General features: G+C 46.9%; 1 protein-coding gene across 2 annotated transcripts in view; it reads right to left on the bottom strand.

Annotated features, from left to right (window-relative positions):
- ptpro (protein tyrosine phosphatase receptor type O) overlaps window positions 1-23,424 on the bottom strand; it is a 45,143-nt gene extending 21,719 nt beyond the window's left edge. For both annotated transcript variants that reach the window (XM_030719956.1, XM_030719958.1), the window contains exons 1-13: window positions 23,195-23,424; window positions 11,867-12,128; window positions 11,053-11,208; window positions 10,293-10,445; window positions 9,203-9,712; window positions 8,878-9,039; window positions 8,464-8,660; window positions 7,363-7,483; window positions 7,067-7,260; window positions 6,875-6,986; window positions 6,434-6,597; window positions 3,151-3,271; window positions 2,421-2,557 (exon numbers count right to left, since the gene is read on the bottom strand). In XM_030719956.1, the coding sequence (XP_030575816.1) occupies window positions 2,421-2,557; window positions 3,151-3,271; window positions 6,434-6,597; window positions 6,875-6,986; window positions 7,067-7,260; window positions 7,363-7,483; window positions 8,464-8,660; window positions 8,878-9,039; window positions 9,203-9,712; window positions 10,293-10,445; window positions 11,053-11,208; window positions 11,867-12,128; window positions 23,195-23,305 (2,400 nt within the window). In that variant the 5' untranslated portion in view covers window positions 23,306-23,424. The remainder of the gene's footprint in view (window positions 1-2,420; window positions 2,558-3,150; window positions 3,272-6,433; window positions 6,598-6,874; window positions 6,987-7,066; window positions 7,261-7,362; window positions 7,484-8,463; window positions 8,661-8,877; window positions 9,040-9,202; window positions 9,713-10,292; window positions 10,446-11,052; window positions 11,209-11,866; window positions 12,129-23,194) is intronic.
- Window positions 23,425-25,900: the final 2,476 nt, after the last annotated feature.

Here is a 25,900-nt window from a genome sequence, read left to right as displayed (position 1 = left end):
AAGCAGCTGTTTCAGGAGCACAGCTGGACTGAGACAGAGCTGTAAGTTTATTCAATTCAATTCAATTTTATTTATATTGCGCCAAATCACAACAAACAGTCACCTTAAGCCGCTTTGTATTGTGGGTAAAGACCCTCCAATAATACAGAGAAAACCCAACAGTCAAAACGACCCCCTATGAGCAGCACTTGGTGACAGTGGGAAGGAAAAACTCCCTTTAACAGGAAGAAACCTCAAGCAGAACCAGGCTCAGGGAGGGGGGGTCATCTGCTGGGGGGGGGGGGGGGGGGGGGGGGGTAGAGATTAATAATAACTAATGATTAAATACAGAGTGGAGTATAAACAGAGTAAATAAGGTGAATGAAAAGAAATACTCAGTGCATCATGGGAACCCCCCAGCAGCCTAGGCCTATAGCAGCATAACCAAGAGATGGTTCAGGGTCACCTGATCCAGCCCTAACTATAAGCTTGATCATGAAGGAAAGTTTTTTTAAGTAACGGTTTAATTACTGCCACCTTAAAAGCCTGTGGTACATAGCCAACTAATAAAGGCAGATTGATCATTTTTAAGACTGAAGCATCAATTAATGGAAGGACTTCTTTGAGCAGTCTACTAGGAATGGGGTCTAATCACTTCATGCTCCTGAGACCTCATATCCTGTGTGGTGGTCACAAAAAAGTTAAATGGAAAGTTCCCTCGGTTCTCAGGAGGGTACAGAAAAGACACGCTGCTGTTTCCTGTGATATAACGTGGAGATGCTCAGAGGGGTGGTATAAATCATCTAAATCCATCAGGGGCACAAAGGAGCTTCCACAAGTTTTTCTCTTTCAAAAACAAAGCAGGATTTATTTCTCAAATAAAAGCCGATCCTCACTTTAAGCTTCCTACTGAGTTTAGCTGTAATCGAGCCACAGAAGCAGACTTGTGCACGCCTGCAGTGGACAGAAATGCGTGCAACTTTCCAGATCATTTCACTCCTATAAACACTTTACACTGAGTGGACGTTAAAAACAGTATTTTCATTTTTTAGAACAACACGCTGAAACACACTGAGGGCTGGAGGTTTGCTATGAGTGGCACACGGGAAGAAAACGACATGTTTTCTAACCTCTCCTATAGACCCGATTTTAAGAGCGATATTTGTGGATTTATAAATCCAATAATTCAGATGATATTTATTTTTCCTTTCAGACACATGAAACATAAACAGGTATGATTTATCATATTAAAGTCCTTACTAAGATAATACACCGCTGCAGTTTAAAAATAATGTCCCAACAGCTCACATTTATGCTCTGACTCAACATTAATGTAACAGCAGGCTGAAATAACGCTGACTCATCCTTTGACAGACAGCTGCTTAGTTCAGCTCATTCATTTCTAGACCCTTCAGGAGGACTCAGCTCACTGCAGGGCAGCACCCGCAGACATATCATTGTACTTTACTGAATATTTAATTAAAGCTTTCTATGAGTTTGCAATGACTCGATCTGCTCTCTCCTGTCAGGTGCATATAAAACAGCAGAAATAAAAGCACATAAGAAAACAGGGAATAATCTCCTCTCAGGCCTGCAGTCAGTCTGTTCTGCTTTCAGCTTCGGCCTCACTTTCAGTTCTTTAATTAACGTCCAGCTCGTCAGCATTAATGAAGCTTTGAAACAAACTACATTCCTCCAGGTAAAAACACGCGCTCACCGTCAGCAGCTTGTTATCTTTTTGCCAGTTTCAGTTCTGAATGATTATGTATTGTGTTTTATTAATCTGCAGATGCTGGGAGAGCAGCAGTGGGCACTGTTCACGGTACTGTGATGTTTGAAGAATCCATAACAACCAGAAAATTCGGCACAAGCTCGCACTGCTGTAACTTCAGAGTTTTGGCGTTTGTGGGAATTTTTCAGCTGAAATGTTTCTGTAGATCTTTGGAACAAATCCTGGCTCCTCTCTGTTTCTGCAGCAGCTAAAACCTGATGTTCTCCAGGAGAAAAAAAGGACAAAACTCTGTGTTTTTGTGCCTTTAGCAGCTAAAATGAGGCTTGGCGTTCCTCAGGGATCAATCCTGGGTCCTCTTTGGATTTGTTGGGTTTATTTTTCATCACTGCTGTTTCAGCATTTTTAATAACTTCCACAGTTCTGTGGGATTATCTCAGAAACTTTCACACCAGCAAAACACAAAAGTAGGTCTTTCATTATTAAATTGTTTAATAATCATATTTTTACGATTTCACGATTAGTACAAGTTTGGCTGATTTTATGTCCGAGCAGAATAAAAAAATATTCTAAAGTACTGAGTTTCTAAACTCCCTCGGTAAGCAGCTGCAGAACTGAAACTAATCTAGCTGTATTGTAATCCTTCTGCAGCTCTTTCTTAACTCTCACACTTTCAGCAGATGCAGTAAAAGCTTATCTGAAGCACTTTTACCTTGAGCTGCTCCTTGCTGGCTTTGCTGGGTCTACAGAAGACCTGGTAATAGTCAACCACTCCCTCCTCGGTCCACAGCAGAGTCACAGATGAGTGAGTGGCGTTGACGGCATACAGCGACCTGGGAGGAGCTGGCTCTGCAGGAAACAGCAGTGAAAATCTTCGGTCAGAGCTTGTATTGAAGGAGAAACGGTGTAGAGCAGGGCCAAGCTGAGCCGAGCCTTGCTAAAGACCGTCGCACTTCCTCCGAAGAGGACTGAAATAGTTTGGCACGCTCAGAAGAGGAAGTGGAGAAAATGAAGTTTCATGTTCACTCTGAGGTTGACACAGACTTCAGACCTGCAGCTGCCTCAGAACAACACACAGGGAAAGGCCGCCGGTCAGTTTGGCACTGAGGCGTCGTCTCCACTCACATCTTACATATTTTAAAACCCCTGCAGCCCAGTGCTGTAGTTACATTTCCTCAATCACTTCTCTTCAAACAGCAGAAAACTGCACAGAAACAAAAACAAACAGTTCCTCGGTCTCTGATTCATACGTGACACGTCACTGTTTTATTACTCTGCACGCCGCGGCATCTTGGAGCTTTTAATCTCTTAAACCAGCCCGGCTCGTTCCTTAGCACTTCTGCACATCCGGTAACATCATGTACCTCGCTGGTATTCCACCATCTTAACATCTAAATGAATGCTCATTAAGATTTTAATGGCTTTCCAAGCATGGCGCTGACCCAGTTTGATGATGTTGGGCGTGGAGGTGTTCCTGCTGCGGTCCGTGCACGCCGTCACCGTCAGGTTGTAGATGTCTCCAGGAGGCAGAGGGAGGGTCGCCTGCATCACGTTACGAGTCACCTGACACAACATGTAAACAGCATGAAAACAGCATGTAAACAGTTACTCCTGAGCATCTTAAATCTTGTCCTCCCTCTGATGGGGCACACTGTACTTTGGTATTTGGCTCTGGTTTATTGTTTTTCCCTGCTGAAAGATTAACAGAGGTGACATGTAACTCTGCTGCAGGTATTTTCCTAAAATAGCTTTCAATCTGTATTGAAAAGAAACTAAAAATAGCCTAAATCCTCACAGCTGTTTATTTCACAGTTCAGTCGCTGTGCCCCTCTGCTTCCACTGGGAATTAATGATTAAAGAAGTAAATCTCCATATTTCTAAAAATAAACGATCAGCTCTCATGTTAACAGATTTAGAAACATGTCTGAGTGTGGAAGCTTCATTAAACTGTTTGCTCTGATGTAAAAACAGACAGTGACTCAGTGGTTCAGTCCAGGCAGCAAAAGCCACCGTCAGCCATCTTCTGCACACCCGCTGACCACAAACACCTGGAAACGCCACAAATTCTTCTTTGGATCTTTATTTCCTGAACTTAAGCTCTCAGTGTTGTATTCTTATAGCTAATTATAACTCTAATGTAGAAACAAAGCTCACTGCCTCAGACCCAAAGGACAACACACTGTATCTAAAAGATGGATGTAGACATTGTGACATCACCCATTGTTTGTAAAGCCATGTGATCTCCATCCATCAGCCTCCAGGGCTGAGAAATGAAGGGAGCATAAAGTGGAATGTTGGGTGTTACCAGGGGTGTAAGTAGTTTTAAATTCCTGCCGGTACTATGACAAAAAAAAAAAATGTAAGAAATAACGACCAAACTTTCTCAAACCTCAGTCCTCTTGGCATCCACTGTGTTTTGGAGCTGAATGCGCTCTCATGTAGTGTAAATGAAATCTCTGGTCATAAGCAGTGTTTTTGAGCTGTGCTGTGTTGTTGAAATTGAGCAGAATAACATGAAAAATGATCAGTTAAACTGGCCAAACCAAAATCACCTGAAAAAACTACGCCCTCTGGTTATTATTGGCTCTGGGAAACCCCTGTCTTTGCCTGTTAACTGGCCGCGTCCTGTCCGGGATGTAGTGCATTTTATATGGAAGGCTAGACCCTCTCATTTTGATTGACACCGCATTCAGCCAATCATATTAAGAAATGTTTTTTCCAGAGCCAATAATAACCAGGGAGCGTCACGTAGTTTACATGATTGGCTGAATGAGGTGTCAATCAAAATGAGAGGGTCTAGCCTTCCATATAAAATGCACTACATCCGTCCCGCTTATGGGACGCGGCTGTCCATTGACAAAAGCCTCAAAGTCCGAGGGGAGAGAAGCTAGAGGCTTGAGGCTCCAGCACAGCACGAGCAGTTCAGAAACAATCTGAAATGAGGAAAAAAGCAATTTATTAACTGATTAAGTCGTGTTTTAGACCGCTTACTGCTAGCGGATCTATTCTGACACAAATTACAGCAGCGATCGGCTCTGAATGACGGCTTTACAGCAGACAGCCGCTCCAACTCTCAGTACCGGACCGTACCGGCTTACTTTCACCCCTGGATGTTACTGAGCACTGAGTAGCAGGTATCTGCGTCTGCGATACTCCCATACAGTCTGTGCTAAACTAGCATTAGCTGATAGCACGCCACCCTCTTGTCCAAACAGTCACTTTGGGAAACAAGAAAACAAACATGCTGGCTAACGCTGAAGCTTCAGCATGACCAGAAACACATGGTTGACATCATGGTGGCTATGTCCAGCTTTTATATACAGTCTATGATTTTGTTGGAACAGGAAGTGCTGTTTTTCGGTACTTCACTTATCTGCCCCGGACATTGATGCTGATTACAGATATTTGTTCTAAATTAATAAATACATTTATTTCTGGACTTCTTCTGGTGCATTTCTCCACATTAACTGTGCTTTGTCAATAAGCTGAATGGTGAATACTTTTAACATTTTCACAAACTATCAGAAGCAAACTAACAGAAATTCAGACTAAGGATCATGAAGGTGTGTGACATCTACACGACGGCTGCATCTGATTTAAGTTTCTGTATTTCTGTCCTGAGGCCAATTAAACCTCCAACATCACCTCCAACCCTCAAACACTTAATTATGGGAGCAAGCTGTGACTGTGGTGGTAATTGGACCCTTAGAGGAGAAGGGTCTGCAGGTCATTCTTGTTCTGCTAATTGGACCATTGAACCAACCCGAGGAGAGAATCAATGGCAGCTCAACTCGACCCTGAAATAACGAGCTGCTGCTGCAGAGACGCTCCTAATGGAAACGCACAAAAAAACTCGTTCAGAGCATCCAGACGGGACGCTGCAAACATGAGGCTAAAAACGGGTCTACGGTGAGCTGATGGTCACCTGCAGGTCCTCCAAGAGGACAAAATGACCAGAAAATTACCTGAAACTCAAACTCCTCACACAGCACTCTGTGTGTGTGTGTGTGTGTGTGTGTGTGTGTGTGTGTGTGTGTGTGGCTTGTTACTGTGAGCTCTCTCAGCCTGAGTTTAGCTCTGAGAGTTAACAGCCTGTTCTGTTACCTGAAGCTTTGACCAATGGCAGCTCATTTGTTATGCGGGGTTTACCTACACGCTGCTGCTGACTGAGTAACACGTCTGACAGTGAGATAAATGTCCCTCAAACCTGCAGCTCACTGCCTTCCGGTTTAAACGTGGTCCTGCAGGATCAGCTTGTCCTGCCAAAGCTTTCAGCTCTGCTCCAAGTTTCACTTCTGTTTCTAATGTTTTCTGCAGACTGACAAACATCAGAGTCCAGCTGAGCTACAGCTTCACATCACTGACCAAAAACCCCCCGACCTCCACCACCAGATCCTCTGCCCGCTCCACTCGTCTCTGTCCAGGTTCACTTTATTCTCCTCTCAAACTAAACTTGCAGCAGAGTAAACCAGTCTGTGTCTGAGTCCAGAAACTGCTACTGCTGTTCGCAGAGTCTCATTGGTCAGAATCAACAGGAACAAAAACAGGCTGGTTAAAGTCTTTAACTCTCAGTGAACTTAAATCAGCGAGAACCTGCCTGCTGGGAATCTACATGTATGAAAGGAAAGAAGCAGGTGGGTAAAAAGCTTCTTCACTACCTGAACGCAGCCTGACTCAAACCCTCCACAGGTGTGTTTGCAATTCACGCCTGAACTCTGAACTCACGTCGATGGAGTACGTCTTCTCGGGTCCTCTCTTCCCAACGGCGACCACCTGCCAGTGCAGCATCCTGGAGTGCGACAGGTCGCTGAAGAGCTCGCCGTACGTCCAGTGAACGTACAAAACGCCATGAGAATAATCCACCGAGTATATGTGAGGCGCCTCGGGAGCTGCGGGAGGAAGAGGAGGGAGATCTTCTTAACAGGTTTCTATTTTTTAAATATTTATTTATTTATTTCTGCGGTGACCGAACTGCTAATATTTCCAAAAAATAAGTAAAAAACAAAAACACGTTAAAATGACAGGTTTTTATTTTTTACTGAGATTTCCTCTTTAGGGGATAAACTGACCATCATCATCATCACTGAAGACAGACGAATAAAAATTTTAAATGAAATTTCCCGATCTCTCCCGCCGCCTCACAGGCGTCCTCACACCGGGTCGTACCTGTGACGAAGCTCACGGTGGAGCTGTCGCAGCAGCTGAGCGGCGGGTCGCCCCACGTCACCATGGAAACACGGAAATTATAATACCAGGCGGGCAGCAGGTCGGTCACCCTCTGAGAGGAGACAGAGAGAAAGGCGGTCAGGCGTACGCCACGCGGGCGGTGATGCGTTTCCCGTGAGAAAGATTCATTACCACGGAGGCGATGACAGAGGCGGTGGCAGCGATCTCGTAGTAGGTGGTCCACTCGGAGGCCAGCGTGACAGGGTTGAAGAAGAAGGTCTGAAGGACATACTTCCTGAAGGCCACGTGGTACGGACGCTGCCAGCTGAGGATCACCGCCGTCGGGCTCAGAGGGTAAATGGCGAGCTCGCGCACGCCGGTGGGCTCTGACACACGGAAACAGGCGGGGTTTAACAGTGAAACAGGAAGCAAAAAGAGTGAAAAGGAAGCTTTAAAAAAGCATAAAGTGACGCGATGGCGGCGTTCACCGATATCGATGATGACGGGCTCCGACGGCGGGCTGATCAGGGGTCCGTTGGTGTGATAGACGACCACTCTGTACTGGGCGCCGGGCGTCAGGTGGGTGATGATGTCACTTGTTGAGTTTTCCTGTGAAAATACACAAAGACAGTAAATAAAAGGTTCAGTCCCTGCTCGGGAGCCTCTGAGCAAGGCACCAAACCCCAGAGGTCAGGGGGTCAAAGTCAGAATTTTAAGAATTTTAACCCACGAACGTATGTTGGTAAGGATTAATGATAAAGAGGAAGAATCCATAGGGGTCTGGGACTACATCTTCAGCATATAAGAGACAGACAACCATGTATAAATGATCCCACTGATACTGCTGCCCTTATTTAATGTATATATGTTTTTTTTGAATATATGTTCAATGATACATGCAAATATATATATATTCATACATTACTATGTATAAGGTTACGTTCTAAAATATGTTTTTTCCTTTGATGTTAGTCTCTCTTATTCACTTGGACCTGTTATCAAAGTTATTAAGCTGGGTATACTGTCTGTTGAAGTTTTGTTTTGATCAATGTCTATTGAGATGAAAATGAAAATAAAAACTTTAATAACAATGTAATTTTAACCCTAACACCCAAACCCTAACCCTGACCCTGACCCTGACCCTGTGGCAGGAGCATCTCCTCGGGTCCACACAGCGACCAGTGAAGCTTCATATCTGAAGCTCTGACTGCAGCTGCTGAGGCATCAGAACAGGGTACAGACCAGGTAACAGACCAGGTAACAGACCAGGGTACAGACCAGGTAACAGACCAGGTAACAGACCAGGGTACATACCAGGTAACAGACCAGGTAACAGACCAGGCTACAGACCATGTAACAGACCAGGTAACAGACCAGAGTACAGACCAGGTAACAGACCAGGGTACAGATGCAGTCTGAAGCTTCTTTAGTAAAAGTCACTACATCATAAACTCAGACTGGATAATCGGAGACATCAGGAAGTTCCGATAAAAGTCAAAAATGGAACATTTAAGAACATGTTGGAGGTATCTGGATACTTTGGGGTTTCTTAAACATTCGCACCGGCAAATGGTCTGGCGGCGTGTTACCTCGCTGCAGTACGTGTTTTCCATCCTCTGGCTGAGGCTGGGCTTCAGGCAGGTGGTGGAAACCACCGACACCAGGCTGCCATTGTGGTTCTGGGAGGACGGCGCCCAGGAGACGGCGGCAGTGCTCGAGTCCAGCAGTCTGACGCTGACGGCCTGAGGATGCTCCCGGAGCTCCTCCAGCAGCTCGCCGCCGGAACCTGGAACCATTTAACTCCAAGTTAATAAAACCAGAGATGGAGCATTTGTTCAGGTGTGTGCAGGTTAAAAGCTGTAGACTGTCAACAGGAGAGAATGTGACGATATGAACTCATTTAAGGTAAGAATGACATTATTATAAAAGCAAACATGTATTCATTTCTTCAAGTTTCACACATTGTTTCAAGTGTTCCCGTGAGCGTGTTCACGTGGACGTACTGAGGTAGAAGGTGAAGCCGGTGTCAGCGCTGCTCTCTCGGGCCTCGCATTCTCCGGATGAACTCAGCGTGGTCACCTGTACTCTGTACGTTCCCGGCTCCGTTAACTCGGTGAAAAACTCGTGCGTATTTTCATCCACGGTTGCCGTTTCCGTCGAGTTACCTGAAGAACAGGAAGAGGTTTAGACGCCACACGCAGGAACCTCTGAATAACTCCAACATTTACACAAACCTTCACTGCCATGGCCAGCAGGTTACTGAGCATGTGCAGTGGCCACAGAACTGAAACTCTGATAAAAGCTGACCACCTAGAGCTTGCTGCTTACCATCTCTGTAGATGTAGACGTTGAAGCCATCATAGCTGGTGGGCGGTCGTGGTGGCAGCCAGCGCAGCTCCAGCAGGATGGGCGGCAGCCTGGTGGGCAGGACGGACGGCTCGGCGGGGAGCGCCAAAGCCGAGCCCGGCTCGTTGGAGTCCTCGTACTCCGGCACCACGCCATTAACAAACTCCTCATCCCTGTCACCAGGAGATGGCTCAGTCGGATCTAGCCAGTAGCTAGTAGGCTCCGCCTCCTCCATGTGGCTGCTGTTCACATCGATGGTGGCGCTCGTCATCGGGATTTTTGTGGAGTTGAAGGGGGCAGAAGTGACTCCTATCACCTCTTCTGAGGTGATGTTTTCCTCTGCCTGACTCGCCTCCTCCCGCTCCTCCATCAGCGGGACATCCCGGGCCTGGCGGGGGGATCGATGAGGGGGCGTGTCAGTCCCCTGACCCGGAGTTACCCTCTGACTCAGGTGGATGATCCTATGGGAGATGTTGAGGGGAGGGGAGGGCACTGTGGAGGAGAGAGGAGGAGAGAATGAGGAGCACAGCAGCAGACTCATGAATTATTCTGATCAGGAAACGACCCCGTGAGACTCGACTGTCAGCTCGCTGCACGCTATGAGCCTGAGATCAGTGAGAAATGATGACGCCTGCTTCTTACATCATTACGGAGAACAGCTTCCTGTTCTCAGAAACAAAGACTTACAGTTCTGAACATCTGCTGAGAAGCTGAGATGTTTGAGGCCGGCTCTCATTAATCTGCTGCTGTCATCATGAAGAAGCTCACTGAGACCATACCACGTTTAACAAACCATAAATCACTGGTTACTGGAATGCGGCAGGTCCTCACTGGAGGCCTCTTTGTGGAACCTGAGGGCTCTGAATCAGACCGCCATCTTCTGCAGATCTAATCAATTTAATGTGACTGTTTTTATCCCGGTAACAACTCCTAAGAGCAGAATTTAGAGCTTCATGCAGGAAAGTCAGCTTTACAGCCCAAATCTTTATGCTAAGCTAATCTAATCAGTACAGCGAGTGAACACTGGGCTCTCAGAGGGAAATAAGAAGCTCAGACTGGGAGGGGGCCTCACTTGTCCGGTGGTGCAGAGGGGTGTGAGTGATGTCACTGTGGGTAACCAGTGCAGTCTGGTATACGGTGGCCTCGGAGATCAGCTGGAAGGTGATGTTCCGATAACACATCCCTGGTAACCAGTGCTTAAACACCGTCTTCCCTTTGTAAAAATCTACAAACAACAAGCACAGAAGAAACACCTCAGAGTCTCTACAAGATGAACACGAAGACACCATCCTAAAGGAAATCATTCTCTGTGATTTTTTTCTTTATTATTGGAGCTTTGTTAACATTTGTCAGCAGTGGTGACGTAAACACTGAAGCACCTGAGTGATTCTGTCTTCAGCAGCTAAAATGAGGTTTGGAGTTCTTCAGGGTTCAATCCTGGGTCCTCTTTTCATTTAAAATAAAAACAAAATATTAAGTGAAACAAGTGCCTTTCAGAAATGCTGAAAATGCCTGATATTTCTACCCAACCAGAAGCTTTAATCTGAGAGGGGGCGGAGCCTCTATTCAGGCAGACACATTTTGGAATCACAGTACCTGAACTCAGGTGCTGCAACAGTAATTCGACACTGCCACCTCCAGGTCAGACTGAACTACAGCATTGTCCTCATGTCCATGCTACAGACTGAACACATTTTGCAAAGACCAACAGTTTGAGGACCTTTTTACTGCTGAAAACTTCAAGAAATGAGTGAACTATAGTGTTTAGGCCTAAATTTGAAGAGTGTAAAAGTTTCTTTGTCCACTCGTACATGCAGAGTAGAGTGTTTTACCTTTATAGAGCATTGATCGACGCTCTTGTCCTTCAGTGTAGCTGATGTTGACTCTGCTGAAGACGTTTCTGGTCGGAGGATCGATTTCAAACACCACACCAGTCTCTGGAGCCTCCTTATAGTCCAATATCTGAGCGCTGTGGACAGGAAGCGGCTCTGAGGAGACAAAAACGACAAGTTGAAGGTCATGCAGACAACATCGAAGTGTAGAAAACCCCACAAACGAACAAGCTCCATGCAGACTTTGGTCAGCAGCCCCTAAACCTAACGCCAAGTCAAACACTAACATCATCGTGGTTAAGCTAAAGTCCAGGGCTGAATGTTACCGAACTCTCAAAGAGGTACTTCACAATATTTACATGTTTACTGCTGACACAAAAAAAGATTAGAATCCATCTCCCCGGCCACCTCCTCCTCCTCCGAGGTATTCCCAGCCAGATGTCACTCTTCAGAGTTCCCTGGATCAGCCCCGGGTCTTCTCCCAGTGGGACATGTCCAAAACAGCTCAGGAGTCCAGGAGGAGTCCAGTTAGATGTTGGTGTAAATTTATGCATTTACTTCACCAAAGATTTGGAGCAATCAATAAATTCATAGAGTTTAGGAGACTAAATGGATTTAGTGGCTTACTTGAATAAATTAGGGTTACTTGAGATATAATTTGAACTAAATGTATAAATGCAAGAATCACTTTCTCATAAACATTTTTCTAATCCTTTAAACAAATAAATTTCCCAACTTTGGCATAAATGAAGTTTATCTTAAATATAAATATGTAGTGCTAGTCCCCCTGTGCCATGAACAGCGAGGTTCTTACTCGTGAGCACAGTCACAGTCTTCACGGGTCTGGACCAGGCCTGTCCCCGTTTGACCAGCAGCCCCAGCGTGTAGCAGAGGCCGTGGAACGAGGCGTTGTACAGCAGAGGCTCGCTGGCGTTGATGAACTGAACCAGGACGGTTCGAGATTCTCCGGAGATCTGCGCCGCGTACGCTGTGACGTTCTCCTGCAGGTCTGAGAGCTCCAGCGTCGCCACGATCAAACCTTCATCGTTTACAGTCGCCTGGAACGCCAACGTGCTCTGAAAGTACAGAAAGAGATGATGAGAGAACAAAGAGTTTAACTTCAGCTCCTGAAGTTTCAGTTCACACGTTCTCCTCGCTGCATCTGTGGAAACTAAAATCAGGCGTTTTTGTCTGGAAGCAGCTGGAAATAAATTCAGCCCATTAGCTCCGGTCACCCTGATTCACTGGACTGGCTGGGCTCAGACACCGTTCCAGTGCACTGGCTGCTGCCCCTCGGCAGCTTTTTCGTAAAGAGACAGCTTGTTTCAGTCATTAACTGAAGGCCTGGAAAATGTCCCAGTGTCAGATAAAGAAGGCTTATTTTGAACTGTGAATCATGCAAAGCTGCTCTGGTAGAGTATGAACCATCTTATTCTTAATTTATTTCAGAAAATAAAGAAATCAAATGTAACCTGCTGAGGCGTGGCAGTCTTTCAATCAATCATTTCAAACTGTTTGCTTCAATATGAGGATGAAAACTGTGCCCTGAAAAACAAGCTGAAAGCAGACGCACCCCCGCTCAGCTCTGCAGAGTTCTTACACCCTGCAGTCACCGTTTACACGACTACAGCGATTTCCCATCATGCTCTGAGAATCAACTCAGAGAATCGAGCTGAACAGGAAAAGCAGACTCCACAGAAGGTGGACATGACACTGAGGATGGAGAGAGTGCTCCCATTGGCTGGTGATGAGTGCTATTAAACACGTGTGATTGGATGGAGAGCAGCCAGAGTGTGATGAGCACCTCCCACCAAACCATGAAGACCTCAAAAGTCGTGACACGTACGGCCGATGTTCTCGTTGCCTCGGTCTATTGTGTTGTTTATGAGCGCGGTGATGATGCGTTTCCTGCCTCTGAGCTCAGTGCAGAGAAGCAGAGCGTATCGTCTCTCGTCCGCTTTCATTAAATCTGACATCAGGAGGTCGACTCCTCGCCGAGCGCCGTCTGCGTGGGTAAAGGTCACGCCGTCACTTCTGTGAGCTGCTGATGAAATCACAGGCTCAGCGACAACAAACGCATCACACATTTAATTCAGTTACAGCATATTGATCTGATTGGTTCCTGCTGAGATCAGGAACCTCTGTATCGATTATCGGCTGCCTCAGAGGAGACGTCGCCTGCTTCCGCCTCAAAGGTTTCACTTTGAGTTAAAACATTCAGCTTCAGATTTTCCCTGATGACAAAACTTTACTATAAAATCTTTACTGTACGCAAGTGTGAAATAATAATTCTTGGATTCGTTTCTTTTGTGTGTTTGTTTCTGTGTGCTCGGCCGGCTCCAGCAGAGTTCGGAGCTCCTGGCTGTGGATCAGGAGCAGCTCAGTGACACCGCCGCCTGCAGCAGCTCCATGAAAACACTGCGACCCGCTCTGACTACGGAGCAGCAGATTATCCGTCTGCAGAGATCCTGACCCACATTTTAAACAGTCACGAACATGTGCTGCACCGAGGCATGATGGGAGCTACCCTGTCACCGTCAGGACATTAAATATTTAGCAGCAAACGCAGGAAGTGAAGCAGGTTTCTGGGTGAAATGTTACTGAATATAAAGAGAAGCAGGAGCTGACCTACATCCACATTTCTGACAGCTGATAATGTGAAAACAGGCTGTTGCAGTCTGCCACAAAGACTCACACATGCAGACACCAACTCTGCTTTATCACAGCTGCTCCACAAACTCCCTCTGATCAACGATTACATGCAGTCAGATCTCATCACTCTATTACAGAGGCCTCAAGGTGAAAACATCATTTAATTCTACTATTTAAAGAACATCAAATATATATATATATATATATATATATATATATATATATATATATATATATACATATATATATATATATGCACATACACACTAATATGTGACATTCACACAACGTTTCTGTCTCATTAAAGATGTGAGGAAAATTAAACTCGGGCTTTTCTTCACCGGCTGAGAACTTTTCCTCCTGCTGCTGTTAAACTCTCGTCGAATGACCTCATCAGCTTCACCTCCTTTAACAACACGCCTCCACATGAGACTGCAGCAGATAAATATATATATCTCTCTCTCTGTAGAGAGGAGGCTGACTGGCGCTCGCCCTCATAAAGACCCACCGCGCTCGAGTTTGGCCTTTTAAAATGCCAGGCCGGCACTCTGGCTTAAAGACTGCGGTGGTATTTGGAGAGAGCAGGTCCAGAGACGTGGAGGGAGGAGGAGGAAAAAGAAGGAATGTGGGTTTGTTTGCAGAGAGAAGATGGTCCTCCTCCTTTCTGTACTGACATGCGTCTGCTTACATCAACAGCACATCTGAGCTTTTCACTGTATGCAGATGATACTCGACTCTTTACTATCCTGAAGCCAAAGTTAGGCTGTTTGGAGGAAGATGGATCCCAAAAAACTCTTTGTGATCCCATCTTGTGTCTGTTGGTTTCTGCCATCATTTCTAATCTGCTCTGAACCCTCTTTAGATTTGATTTATTCTGTTTAACATGGAAATGAGAACAGAGATCATACACATGAGCTTAAAGACATTTTGGCCTTTTAATTTGTACAAAAAGCACCAAAATCAGCAGTTTATACATCTGCTCCAGAAATTTCCAGAATGCCAAAAGAGGAAAACATGCAGGCAGTAATGACGTTGATGGAAAACATAAATATACACACACACTTCCTCTATTATTATGTCACTTTGTTTAGTTTTGTTTCCTCGTGCTTTAGAGTTTGATGAGCAGATGAAAAGTTATCAGAGATCATCTTCAGCACAAATAACAATCCATCAACGGCTGTTTCCAGTTTCTAAATTAAAGCTGATTTATTCTTTCTCTCATTATTTTCTGTCATGGATATATTGTTACATTGTAGTACAGATCACAAGCTCTGAGTCCCGCCCCTCTGCAGACCTCCAAAGGTTAGCCAATCAGAAGCGAGTGTGGTTTTAGGGAGCAGCTAAAACGGCTTGTTTCAGAGAATAATCTGAGGAGCTGCACGAGGCCCAAGAGTAAAAACACGGAGCTGGAAATGAGCAGAATTTATTTGTCAATAAGCAGAGGTCAAAGGTCAGTTTATGGAAACACAAAGAGGCTCTGAAAACTGGTTTTAGATGGCATAAATCGATGCTCAGACACTAATCAATACTAAAAATAACACAGCCCCTCCCTCACATGATGTAACTGATGTTAACAACACCGAACAAGACTTCAGGAGGAAGGTCAGAGGTCAGCAGCTGTAATCTGACACATCAGCTGTATGTTATCATGAAGTTAAAACACTCTGCCGCAGGCACAAACTAAAATACTGCAACACAATCCTGAAGTATCACACATGTACACACCTGACGTTACTGCATGTTTGTGTGCTGGTGTTCACACTGCTCAGCTCTTTATTTAAAACAATGAAGCCTCTCTTCCCCGTAGTGTTACAACGGTACCGTGTGCCTTCCTGGGCATCCGGATATCGTGACGACCCGAGCTGTCGCCACATCACGACCGTCAGCCCAGAGGAGAAAATCCACCCTGACTCATCCCAGTCTGCGGCTCTGCTGTCGCCATGGCAACAGAGCTGAAAGGAGCACCACGTTTGGGGTGGGAGGCGACGCTGCAGGATCACCATGGAGACGGTGCAGAGGGGTTCAATGCTGCTACCCCCCCCCCTCCCACACACACACACACACACACACACACACAGCCCCCCCCCCACATCAGGGCAGAACCGCACGACCGTGAAAACACCCCCACCCCCCTCGGCTGCTCTCACTGCTCAGTGAGTTTGGTCAATAAGAAGCTCCTCTGAGAGCCTGAACATCCAAACCAGCAGATTTCCTCAGATTACCCTTCTTCACAAAACATCCCATCCATCCTTCAGCTTCCAGAACGAACACGCTGAGCACCGCTCACACTTCCCTACAGATCACAGCCACTAACGCTCAGGCCTCCGAGGGTCAGGCGCTGCAGTGAACGCTCAGACAGGAACGAAACATTGTCAATGGACTGATCGGTTTTCTTTCAATCAATAATGTCTGCACACACTTTCTAATCATCCGTAACCTCATACTGTAAATAAAAGATGGAAGCCCTCACTGGTTCCTGGACTCGGCATTATCAGCTAATGTGAACTAGCTTGATTAGCAGAGACTGTACGGGAACATCGCTTCACTGCTAATCAGTGACATCCAAGTAAAATACTGAAACTGGAGCTCCGCCTTCTTGGATGGTCTATTAATCCAATGAAGCCACAGCAGCCATATTATTGGTCAAATAATTGCATTAAAAAACACTCCAAAAGGCTCCAACAGCACCAACACGGTCCAGAGGTCCAGTTCAGGGACTCCAGTTAGCTGAGGTGAAGCCTAGCAGACAGCTAGCAGCTACAGCCACCTGTGTCACCATGCACCTGTCAATCAAAGACCCCCCCCCCCCCCCCCCCCCCCCCATACAGCTGGGACATGTGCCAGACTGTGAAGATGTTTATCATGGGAGTCTATGGGGACTGACTCACTGTGGCGCCTCTGCTGGAATGCAGAGGAACTGCAGGCTTAAACTGCATTAACGAGGAGGTCCTGGTGAGTGTTTCTATTGTAAAACTTGTCCTGAACTTCCAGCCTGCTGATAAAAGTAAAATCCAACATTTCTAAATAATAAAAACTGAACTGAAACAAGTAAACGACTGAAACTAAAAGCACTGAATCCTCATGCTGTGCATGAGGACAAATGTTAGGACAGAGTCTTGAGTGAGTGAATGAATGTGACCCCCTGAATGGGCTGCAGACGGGCGGGTGGGGGCAGGGGTCGGCGCCCTCAGGCAGCTGCCAACATTATCATGCAAACCTGCAGAGGCAGGCGGGGGTGGCGTGGAGAGCTTCCACCAGCAGAGTCCACGAAGGAGGGGGCGGAGAGGTCGGTGCTCAGTGACCGCAGAGCAAAACCCGAGCTCCTCTCAGAGAGAAGCTCCTACCAGCTCTCACAGGTCGGTCAGTCGGTTTCACTGGGATCAAACTCAGTTTTCTCCTCATGACCTTCGTCCCTGTGGGGACGCTTCAACCGCAGAGCGCTCCCATTTACCTAATTTCCCTTTTCTCTAAAAACCGTAGAGTAGAATAATAAAAATAAAGCTTAAACTTTCATTTTTAGCAAAGTCGAATTTCTAAATGAGAAACCAACTTTTACTGTCTTTCTCCTCCAAGGAAAAGTTTCATTTAGTGTTATTTCTCCTCCAAGAAGACCCGAAGTCCAAACTGCATCACGTCTCTGACAGTCATGCTAAAATCTCCACTTTTCTTGAAGGAGCCTGGTGAGGCTCAGAGGCCTTTTCATGTGATGCTTCCTTTCAGCGGGATAACAAAAGATGACTGACAGCTCTCTGCCTCATTCACAAAACAATGAGGACCTTTCCAAGGAGCTCGCGCCCCCAAAGCGGGTTCCCAAAGAAGAAAATGCCCAAACTGAGAGAACCGAGCACCGAGAAGCACCGAGAAACGGGTCGACGGGTCTAAAACGCCGTGAAAAATGTCCATAGTGTTTTACTGAAGCTGGAAACCACTGAAACAAACACATGCAGGAAGGAGCAGGAAGTCCTCACATTTAGGGAGCCTGAACAGGTCCTGATTGGTTGATTGTTTCAGGCATTTTCGATGAACTGTCTGACCTTTAGGTGAACTCAGTTCTGCTCAGTGTTCAACCAAACTGGGAAATCAGGGAAAACATTTTATCAGCATTCCCAAAAACATCAAAGACTTCATTCACAGCTGCTCGGAGGTTCGAGGCTTCGTCCGCAGGTTTCAGCCGTTTCAGCCTGAACATCGAAGTCGACTTCGGCCTCGTCGCTGAGAACATTTGTTCTCATATGACGGCAGATCCAGAGAGAATCAACATCTCTGAGCACGCCTCCAGCTTCACTGCTGACAGCGTTTGTGTTTATAGCACGTTTCTGTCTTTGAGCTTTATGGTCTGAATCGGCATTATGAGACCGAACACGCCCGGGAATACGAGAACCCGGCTGATGCGGAGCGGGAACTTTGTATGGAGCGTGCAGGCCTGGAGCAGTCAGGAGCGTTTGGTTCCTGCTGACCTCACAGACCGCACGTTACCTCACCCTCTGTCTGAAACAAGCTGTTAGCTCCTCCCCCTCTAAGACTGATTGCCCAGAGAAAGGTGGGTGGGGCTTCTTTTGTGTTTGTGTGACCTCTGTGCTCTCTGCCGCGTGGCGGGCAGCGCTCTGAAATGGTCACGGCGAGCGTCCCGTCAGCTTTAATGCTGCCGGTTCTCCTGCCTGTTACCGTGGTAACGATCTGGAGCTTCATTGGCTGCTCACCTGCTGGTTTGCACATGCTCAGAGCTCCCATATGTCACATGACAGTTCATTAACAGCTCAGTGCAGAAACACGTTCACCTGTGGCTCCTCCCACCACAGCGCTGAACAAAGTCACGCTCCAGAAATACAAACAGGAAGAACGACGAGTGCTTTCATCTAACGATCCTGATTGGCTCATATTCTCAATTCTGGTTGCTGACTGGCTGCTTTGGGGGCAGGAGGCGGGACAATCACCGTCTTTAGCCTTAAAGAATCCTGAACAGGAATCTAACCCGCGATGACTCTGCTTGCTGCCCCTCAGCAGGCTCACAGAAGCAGGCCAATTAAAAGAAAGCTGCCTTAAAGTGGGCGGGGCTAAAGCTAGATGCTGGACTGAGGCCAGTAAAGGATAATTACACAGAAATGTAATGAATTATTCTACATCTGAATTCATTAGTTAGCTTTCTGCCTCATGTTTAGATTTTGGCTCACTGAGCTCTTTGATTTGATTTTCTATTTAAAGGTGTCGTTTCTGACTCGTCTTTATTCTCTTCTACCTCATTTACAGGCTGTGCTTCATGTTTCTGCTGCACAGCCTTCCACCTTTTAGGGTAAATGAAGTTCATCTTTTAAACTCATGAAACCACAAAGAACACCTAGTTTCCTCTGAGAGGAGCATCCCTGCAGTGTCTGCAGCTGTGCTCAGCTACATTTTAGAATCAACCAATCAGACAGCCCCATGAGAAAGTGTGGACCAATCAGCACAGAGGTGGAGGAGCCTCAGTGATCTCCGCATGCTTGTGCAGTACTGAGCTCAGATAGTCTGCAGCTCCTCTTCATCTCCAGTCTTCATAATAATGTAAATGAATGAGCCGTCCATCAGCTGATCACACAAACAAAACCAACAGAAAGGCAGATTTATAGAACCTTTCAAAATAAAAGCTGCTCCTCATTAATTCCAGGAGGGAAATTAAAGAGCTCTGCACTCCAACAAAGACTGAAGAGGAAGTAAATCAACAGAAATCCCTGCTGAGAAACTCAAAGTAAACTTTAATGTATCCTGTTCTCCAAGTTAACCAGAGAGGATGAAGAAGGACGAAGGCTGAACTGGTGCGCGGTGGCGTTCGGCTTATCTGGGGACATTTTAAAATTCTGCTGATGTAGACGCTCTTTGTGGCCCATCGACCGAAAGCAGACCGTGCAGACTTTGTTCAGAGTCTCTGAGGTCGTTGTCGTTGTCATTCCGCTCGGCTGCGGCTGCATCGCCGTTTGGCTGTCGAACATCAGCGAAGAGAAGCAGCCCAGTGTTTCCTCTGCGTGCCTAATTCACTCTGATTAAACTCGGCCTGTAATCGGGACCTCTTCCTCCCTCCGTTAACCCTCCTCCACGCTGATTACACCCTCACGTTATCAGTGCACTTTCACATACGGGGATTAACCCTGCCGCTGGTAATCCGAGCGCCACATTAAACCTCGTGAACGCGTGAACATTTGGAAACCGTGCAGAGCTGCGACTTAAACGGATCTCTGCGGCGGGTTTACAGCAGGCTCACAGTGCAGACGCCGCCACAGGCCTCACACATCAACCATGAACCTCAGAGCTGCTGTTAGTGAGCCTCAGGCTGCACACACACACACACTAAAAACACGATGCACAGGAAACACAATGACAATGACCTCTGAACTCAAAGCTCATTCAAACAGCACCTCCTACACCTGCATGTACAGCCAAACAGGAAGTCCTCCATTTCCAGCTGTTAAACTTATACATCACATTTCATCAGATCGATCAGCTTATGTCTCCTTTCCACCAGTACCCACTCGACTCAGCTTGACTCAGTTTTTAGGGCTCTCCATCAGGTGGTAGTGCCTGGTACTAGGTACGTTTTTGTGCTGACAACAGATTCCAGAGGAGCTAAATGGAGCGACTGTTCGTGTCGCATACAAATGATATCACAGGACTTTCAGGCCGCCTCGCTGTAACGACCCCACCCACATGAGGCTGTACTCAATTATAACAAAAACAACTGAATCTGAGTCGAGTCAAGTCGAGCAGGTACTGGTGGAAAAGACCTTTGAGATGTAACCTGAAGCTTTGAGGCTTCGTTGAAGGGCGTGGTCATGGAGAATTTCAATGTTTCAGCACAGAACAGGATGTGGTTATAACTCAAAGGTCACAGGCTTGACGAGAGTTCAGGCCTGGAGACACTCTGAAGAGCTTCAGACTGAGCAGAAACTCTCCCTTTGTCTCATCTGAGGAACAAATGTATGCCGTGAACCGAGAATCGATAAAATGGAAAGTAGAGTGCTCTTTGTTATCATGGGCCACATAAAACATTCCAAAAGGCCACCATCAGCCCACGGGCCACAGGTAGAGAACCTAAAGCAGGGCCAGCCTGAGGCCTCATTCCATCCAACCCCGCTGAAGATCCTCTTCACCCAATCAAAGTCCTTGGATCCACGAGATCTAGACCTGGTTTAGTTTGTCTCCCAGTGGATATCACGTTGTGTTCCTCTCAGAATCCTAAAGAACCCTTACAAAAATTCCTGGATCCAGATCAGCTCCAGAAGGTTCGTCCCTCTATCCAAGTCCCACTCTGGGAATATTTTTCCTGGAACAGCTTCTAACAGAGGAGGTAAGCTAACGCTAAATCCGCGGGCTGCATCCGGCCACGCCCCCTACTTCCGGTCTGCGATTTGATGTCATAAATATGACAATGTGACCCTTTAAGTTACTTTTTTGACATTTCGCTTCCCCTCCAATTAAGAGGAGTTAGCGAAATGTCAAAAAAGTAACTTCAAGGCGGACCGGAAGTAGGGGGCATTGCCGGATGCGGCCCGGGGACCGCGAGTTTGAGACCCCCGCGCTAAAAAGTTAAATGTCCCATCAGCCAATCTCACCCTCAGTTCATAAGCACTGCGACCCCATGGTGCGTTTCAGCAGGACACAACCAATCAGTGAGCTCGAATTCAGTCTGAAGGCGGTGCTGATTTAAAGCCTGCAGAAACTGTAGCATCGCTTTTTATTAACAGCTGCAACATATCACAGTGCTGTCGCCGTCTTCCTGAGAATTCTGGGTAATGTAGTTCTGGGAGCTGTTCTCTGTGAGGCTGCTGTTAAACCTGCCTGAGCACAAATCTCTGATTCAAAGGCAGCAGATTTAAGTTTTTGTTGTCCTGAAATTATTAAAATCATTAAAAATGTGCATTTCAGTTTCTCAGAGTCTGAACGTCATCATCTGTCTGAACAACAGTCCAAAATACTCAGGAACGGGAAAAACCTGAAATCAGCCTAAAATAAAGATGTTTGAGGGGAAACTGAGGCTGAGGTTTCATCGCTGCTTCACACCGTTTTCACACAGAGACGCTCGGCTTCATCTGAACCACAGCGGCCGACAGAAGAAAGGAAATTGGAAGCTCAGAGCATCAGATACAGCTCGGAGCAGGATATTACTGCCTCTTGGACTTCAGACGGGAATATTTGTTTGTTTTCAGCTCGACTGACAGGAAACAGACGCTGGCGACACGCTCTCATCTCAGTGCAGCGATATTAGACGCAGAGGGAAGGAGCCGGCGGCCTGCGGGTCACTCACGCCCCACTCACTGTTCATGGTTAGAAACACGGCAGTCTGCGACTCCTGGACGTGTTAACATGGACCCAGCGTGTTACCCCACAGCAATCCTGACGCTTCGATGGACAAACAGGAAGAACAAACTGTGTCAGGAATACATCAGCTGACAGAACGAGTCCAGACACCCGCTGAACAGTAACGCAGACGCCCGCTTTCCCACAGGTGACGAGTTATGGGGCCATTATGCATCTTCACCTGTGAACGGCGCACGATTGTTTTCTATTGCAGAGAAACGTAAACCCGGTGTGACACGGATCGACGCCTCAGCACAGCCTGCAGCGGGTTTTGACGCTCTTAAAATGAGAACATGTGACCCTGACGTTTAACTGCCCGCCTCAGTGCTGATGTCACACCTGTCTGACCCAGGGACTGAAGTATGCACCTGCAGGGATGACTTCTACACTGGGAAGAGCATCAACAAATGTGTGTTGGTGCCATCAGACCCGCAACAAGTCTGAGCCCCAGATTTATTTGGATCTGACTATCAGCAGGTCTCTGAAGCTACAACTAAACCCGAGGTACTGCACCCGCAGGTGGCGCTGTAATAACCAGCCTGCTTCTTTCATTATTTGGCTTCATCAGAGATGCAGCTGGAACATCTGGCTGGTGAAGAAATGAGTTTTATCCATTTCAGTCACTTTAAAAATAAAAAAGTGACGATGCACACAGCTGTTCAGAGTTTGACCCCCCCCCGGGATGTGTTCAGGTGTTCACGCTGAGTGCGGGAATAAAAATCACTGCTCTCTGATTTCATCCTGCTGCCCTCGGGTAAATAAATACGCTGTAACTCTGCAGTTTAAATAAAGTTGATTTGTTCAGACACAGCAGCTCTGTGTGTGTGTGTGTGTGTGTGTGTGTGTGTGTGTGTGTGTGTGTGTGTGTGTGTGTGTGTGTGTGAGTGTGGCTCAGTGATGCTGACAGACATGCAGCTCTCTGTGAGGCTGCAGCCGACTGACCCACTTTCTGCAGACACATCGAGCTGCTGCCTGCCGCCGAGCGTCGGTGCCACAGCGCGTCCGTGTCCGCCACCGACACGTGCACCGACACACACACTCATGCACACGCTCCCTTCTCTACCTCCACCTCCGCGCCTCCCACAGCGGTCAATGTGGCCGAACAAAGCCGCTGCGCACACAGGCGGCGAACTCTCCGTTTCTAGCCGTAAAAGAGGCTCCTTACCTGGGTGAAGCAGAGCAGGTGGAGCGCGAAGAGCAGCGGAGGCAACATGGTGCGCGTGTCCCCGTCAGTGAGTCCGAGCCCGGGCCTTTTTCCTCTCAGTCTGCTGCGCATCCAAACAATGGCGCCTCCTCCTGCTGCTGCTGCTGCATCGGAGCGCGACGCAGCGCCGCGCGCACTGATTCACTCTGCGGGTTATTTCCGCTCCGCTTCTCTAACCGCACACCACCTTCACCACCACACCGTCTTCATCAGAATCGCCGGCACCAGAACCGGACCCGCCGTAACTCAGGAGAAACAGGCCGGGCTGCGGGGTCCATGCCGCGGCCTGGAGACGAGCAGGAGGTCGGTGTCGGTGATGGAGCTGCTGCTGCTGCTGCTGCGCGGCGTCGCCCCGCCCTGTGCTCCGGAGCCTCTCCTCCTCCTCCTCCTCCTCCTCCTCATCAGCATTACAGCTCACTGAGAGGCACAGAAATAAAATACAGTTTAAAATGATCCATCCTTCATCAGAAGTTTTAACAAGTGCACAGATGAAAGAAAAACACAATAAATTCACAAATACGCAAACTGAACGTGTCACAGCTCATCGTGATCATATGTAACAGATTCTACAGTAACGGAAACACGGAGGTCTGATAAAGCTGGCGTGTTTACATCTGTGAGAAAACACTGACGACAGGTGAGAAGCCACAGCAGGCCCAGGTGAACCACAGTGTCTGTGGCGTCTCTTACCTTACAGTGCAGGTGTCCTGGTAACGTCACAGAGGTGCTGTGATGGTGAGCAGCAGAGTTTTTACCCTGCGCTGAAAAAGGCTTCTGCCTGTGAGGGAAGTTAAACATGTTTCCTAAAGCAGGAACCACTTCCATTTCAGACCAACAGCTGAAAACGAGCTCATTAAAGACTGCAGCTGGTATCTGATCAGCTGTCGGTGTCACTGCTGCACAGTCTGAATTTTACTTTGAGGGGGAAATTATGATTTTAGTAGCTGCAGTTCCTCCGAGGGCCAGCACAGTGAGCCAGTCCCCATGTTAAACCTTCACAGCTGATACACAAACTGCTTTGGTTTGATAATTTCTCCCTTCATAACAGCTGTAATGTTTCTATAACCCACCTGTTTAAATAAAGTTTGCGTTATTAGGGGCGTGGCCTCTTTGACTGACCGGTACCTAACTGGAGTCCCTGAACTGGCCCAACATATTTTCTCCCAAAGTCATAAAGCTGTGACATCACAGTGACGTCATTGATCAGTTTAATTGATGGAAAGCATTCATTACGGTCCTGGAGCAGCACCAGCACGAGGAGGCAACACTTCAGCTGCAGTGTGAGCCTACATTCATCAGCTGACCTCAAGCTGCACGTTGGTGAGCCTGCTCTGCCCCCTGCTGGTGCAAAACACACATGACCAGACTACCGATCATCGCCGGGTATGTCAGGAGTGGACAGGAGGATGAGGCCAGGACACTGGTGGATGACTTTGTGGAATGGTGCCAACTGGACCAACTGCTGCTGAACACGTCCAAGACTAAGGAGATGGTAGTGGACTTCCACAGGTCTGGACCACTCCCACAGCCAGTCTCCATTGGGGGGACTGATGTGGGGATGGTGAGGACCTACAAGTGCCTCGGTCTGTAGCTGGACGACAAACTGGACTGGTTGGTGTGCACGGACACAGGAAGGGGCAGAGCCTGAGGAGATTGGGGTCCTTCAACATCTGCAGAAAACTACTGCAGATGTTCTACCAGTCTATAGCTGCCAGCGTCCTCTTCTATGCGGTGGTGTGCTGAGGAGGCAGCATCAGGAAGAGAGAGGCACTGAGGCTGGATAAGTTGGTCAGGCAGGCTGGGTCAGAGGTCAGAGTGGAGCTGGACTCTCTGACAGAAGGACTAACTGCTCTCTATCATGGACAGTGACGTCACCATTACACACCAGAATGATGAACCAGAGGTGTGTTCAGTGCTGCTGTCACAGAGCTGCTCAGCGGACAGATTTAGGAGATCATTTGTTCCAACAGACTCTTTAATGCTTCACTTGGGGGACGATAACATACAATCATCATTATTACTGCACTGTTTGCACATCTGTATATGTATATTGCACTACTGGACTCACTCATATGCCTGTTCTTTGATTTTGATTTTAGAGCACTAAGCCCCTGTACAGTTTAGTACAGTTTAGTACAGTTTGTTAGTCTGGATTGTTAATATAGTTTGTCTAATTTAAACCTCCATTGTTTATAATCTGTTTATTGTGTGTAATAAGCTCCTGGATGCCCCAATTTCCTTCATGATCAATCCATCTATCTTATCCACAAACACCCTGAAGATCACCAACATCTGGAACTTTTATGACTTCAGTTAGTAGATGAACATTTTTTCATTTAGATCTTTTTATTATTTTTTCTGTCTTTATTTGATTCTAATTTATATGCAGGATTTTTCCATGTTTTTATATGTGCTGACTTAAACCGATGAACATTTGTATTGTGCTTTACTTTTTCCTCCATATTTATCCTGACTTCTGTATTTTTCTGAAAATTCTTCATATATCTGGTTTTGTTTGAAACAGTTTGAAACATCGAAGTTTACGGACGTGAAGATGAACCCTTTAAATGCAGAGAACGAGCAGAGGCAGCTGAAGAGACGCTGGAGCTGCTTTCACTTTACAAACTTATAAAGATGAAACTCGCCGACGTTCAGGAAATAAAAACT

This window comes from Archocentrus centrarchus, chromosome 23 (assembly GCF_007364275.1).
Source record: "Archocentrus centrarchus isolate MPI-CPG fArcCen1 chromosome 23, fArcCen1, whole genome shotgun sequence".
In the NCBI taxonomy this organism is placed as follows: domain Eukaryota; kingdom Metazoa; phylum Chordata; class Actinopteri; order Cichliformes; family Cichlidae; genus Archocentrus; species Archocentrus centrarchus.
This window is presented reverse-complemented; position numbering and strand designations above follow the sequence as displayed.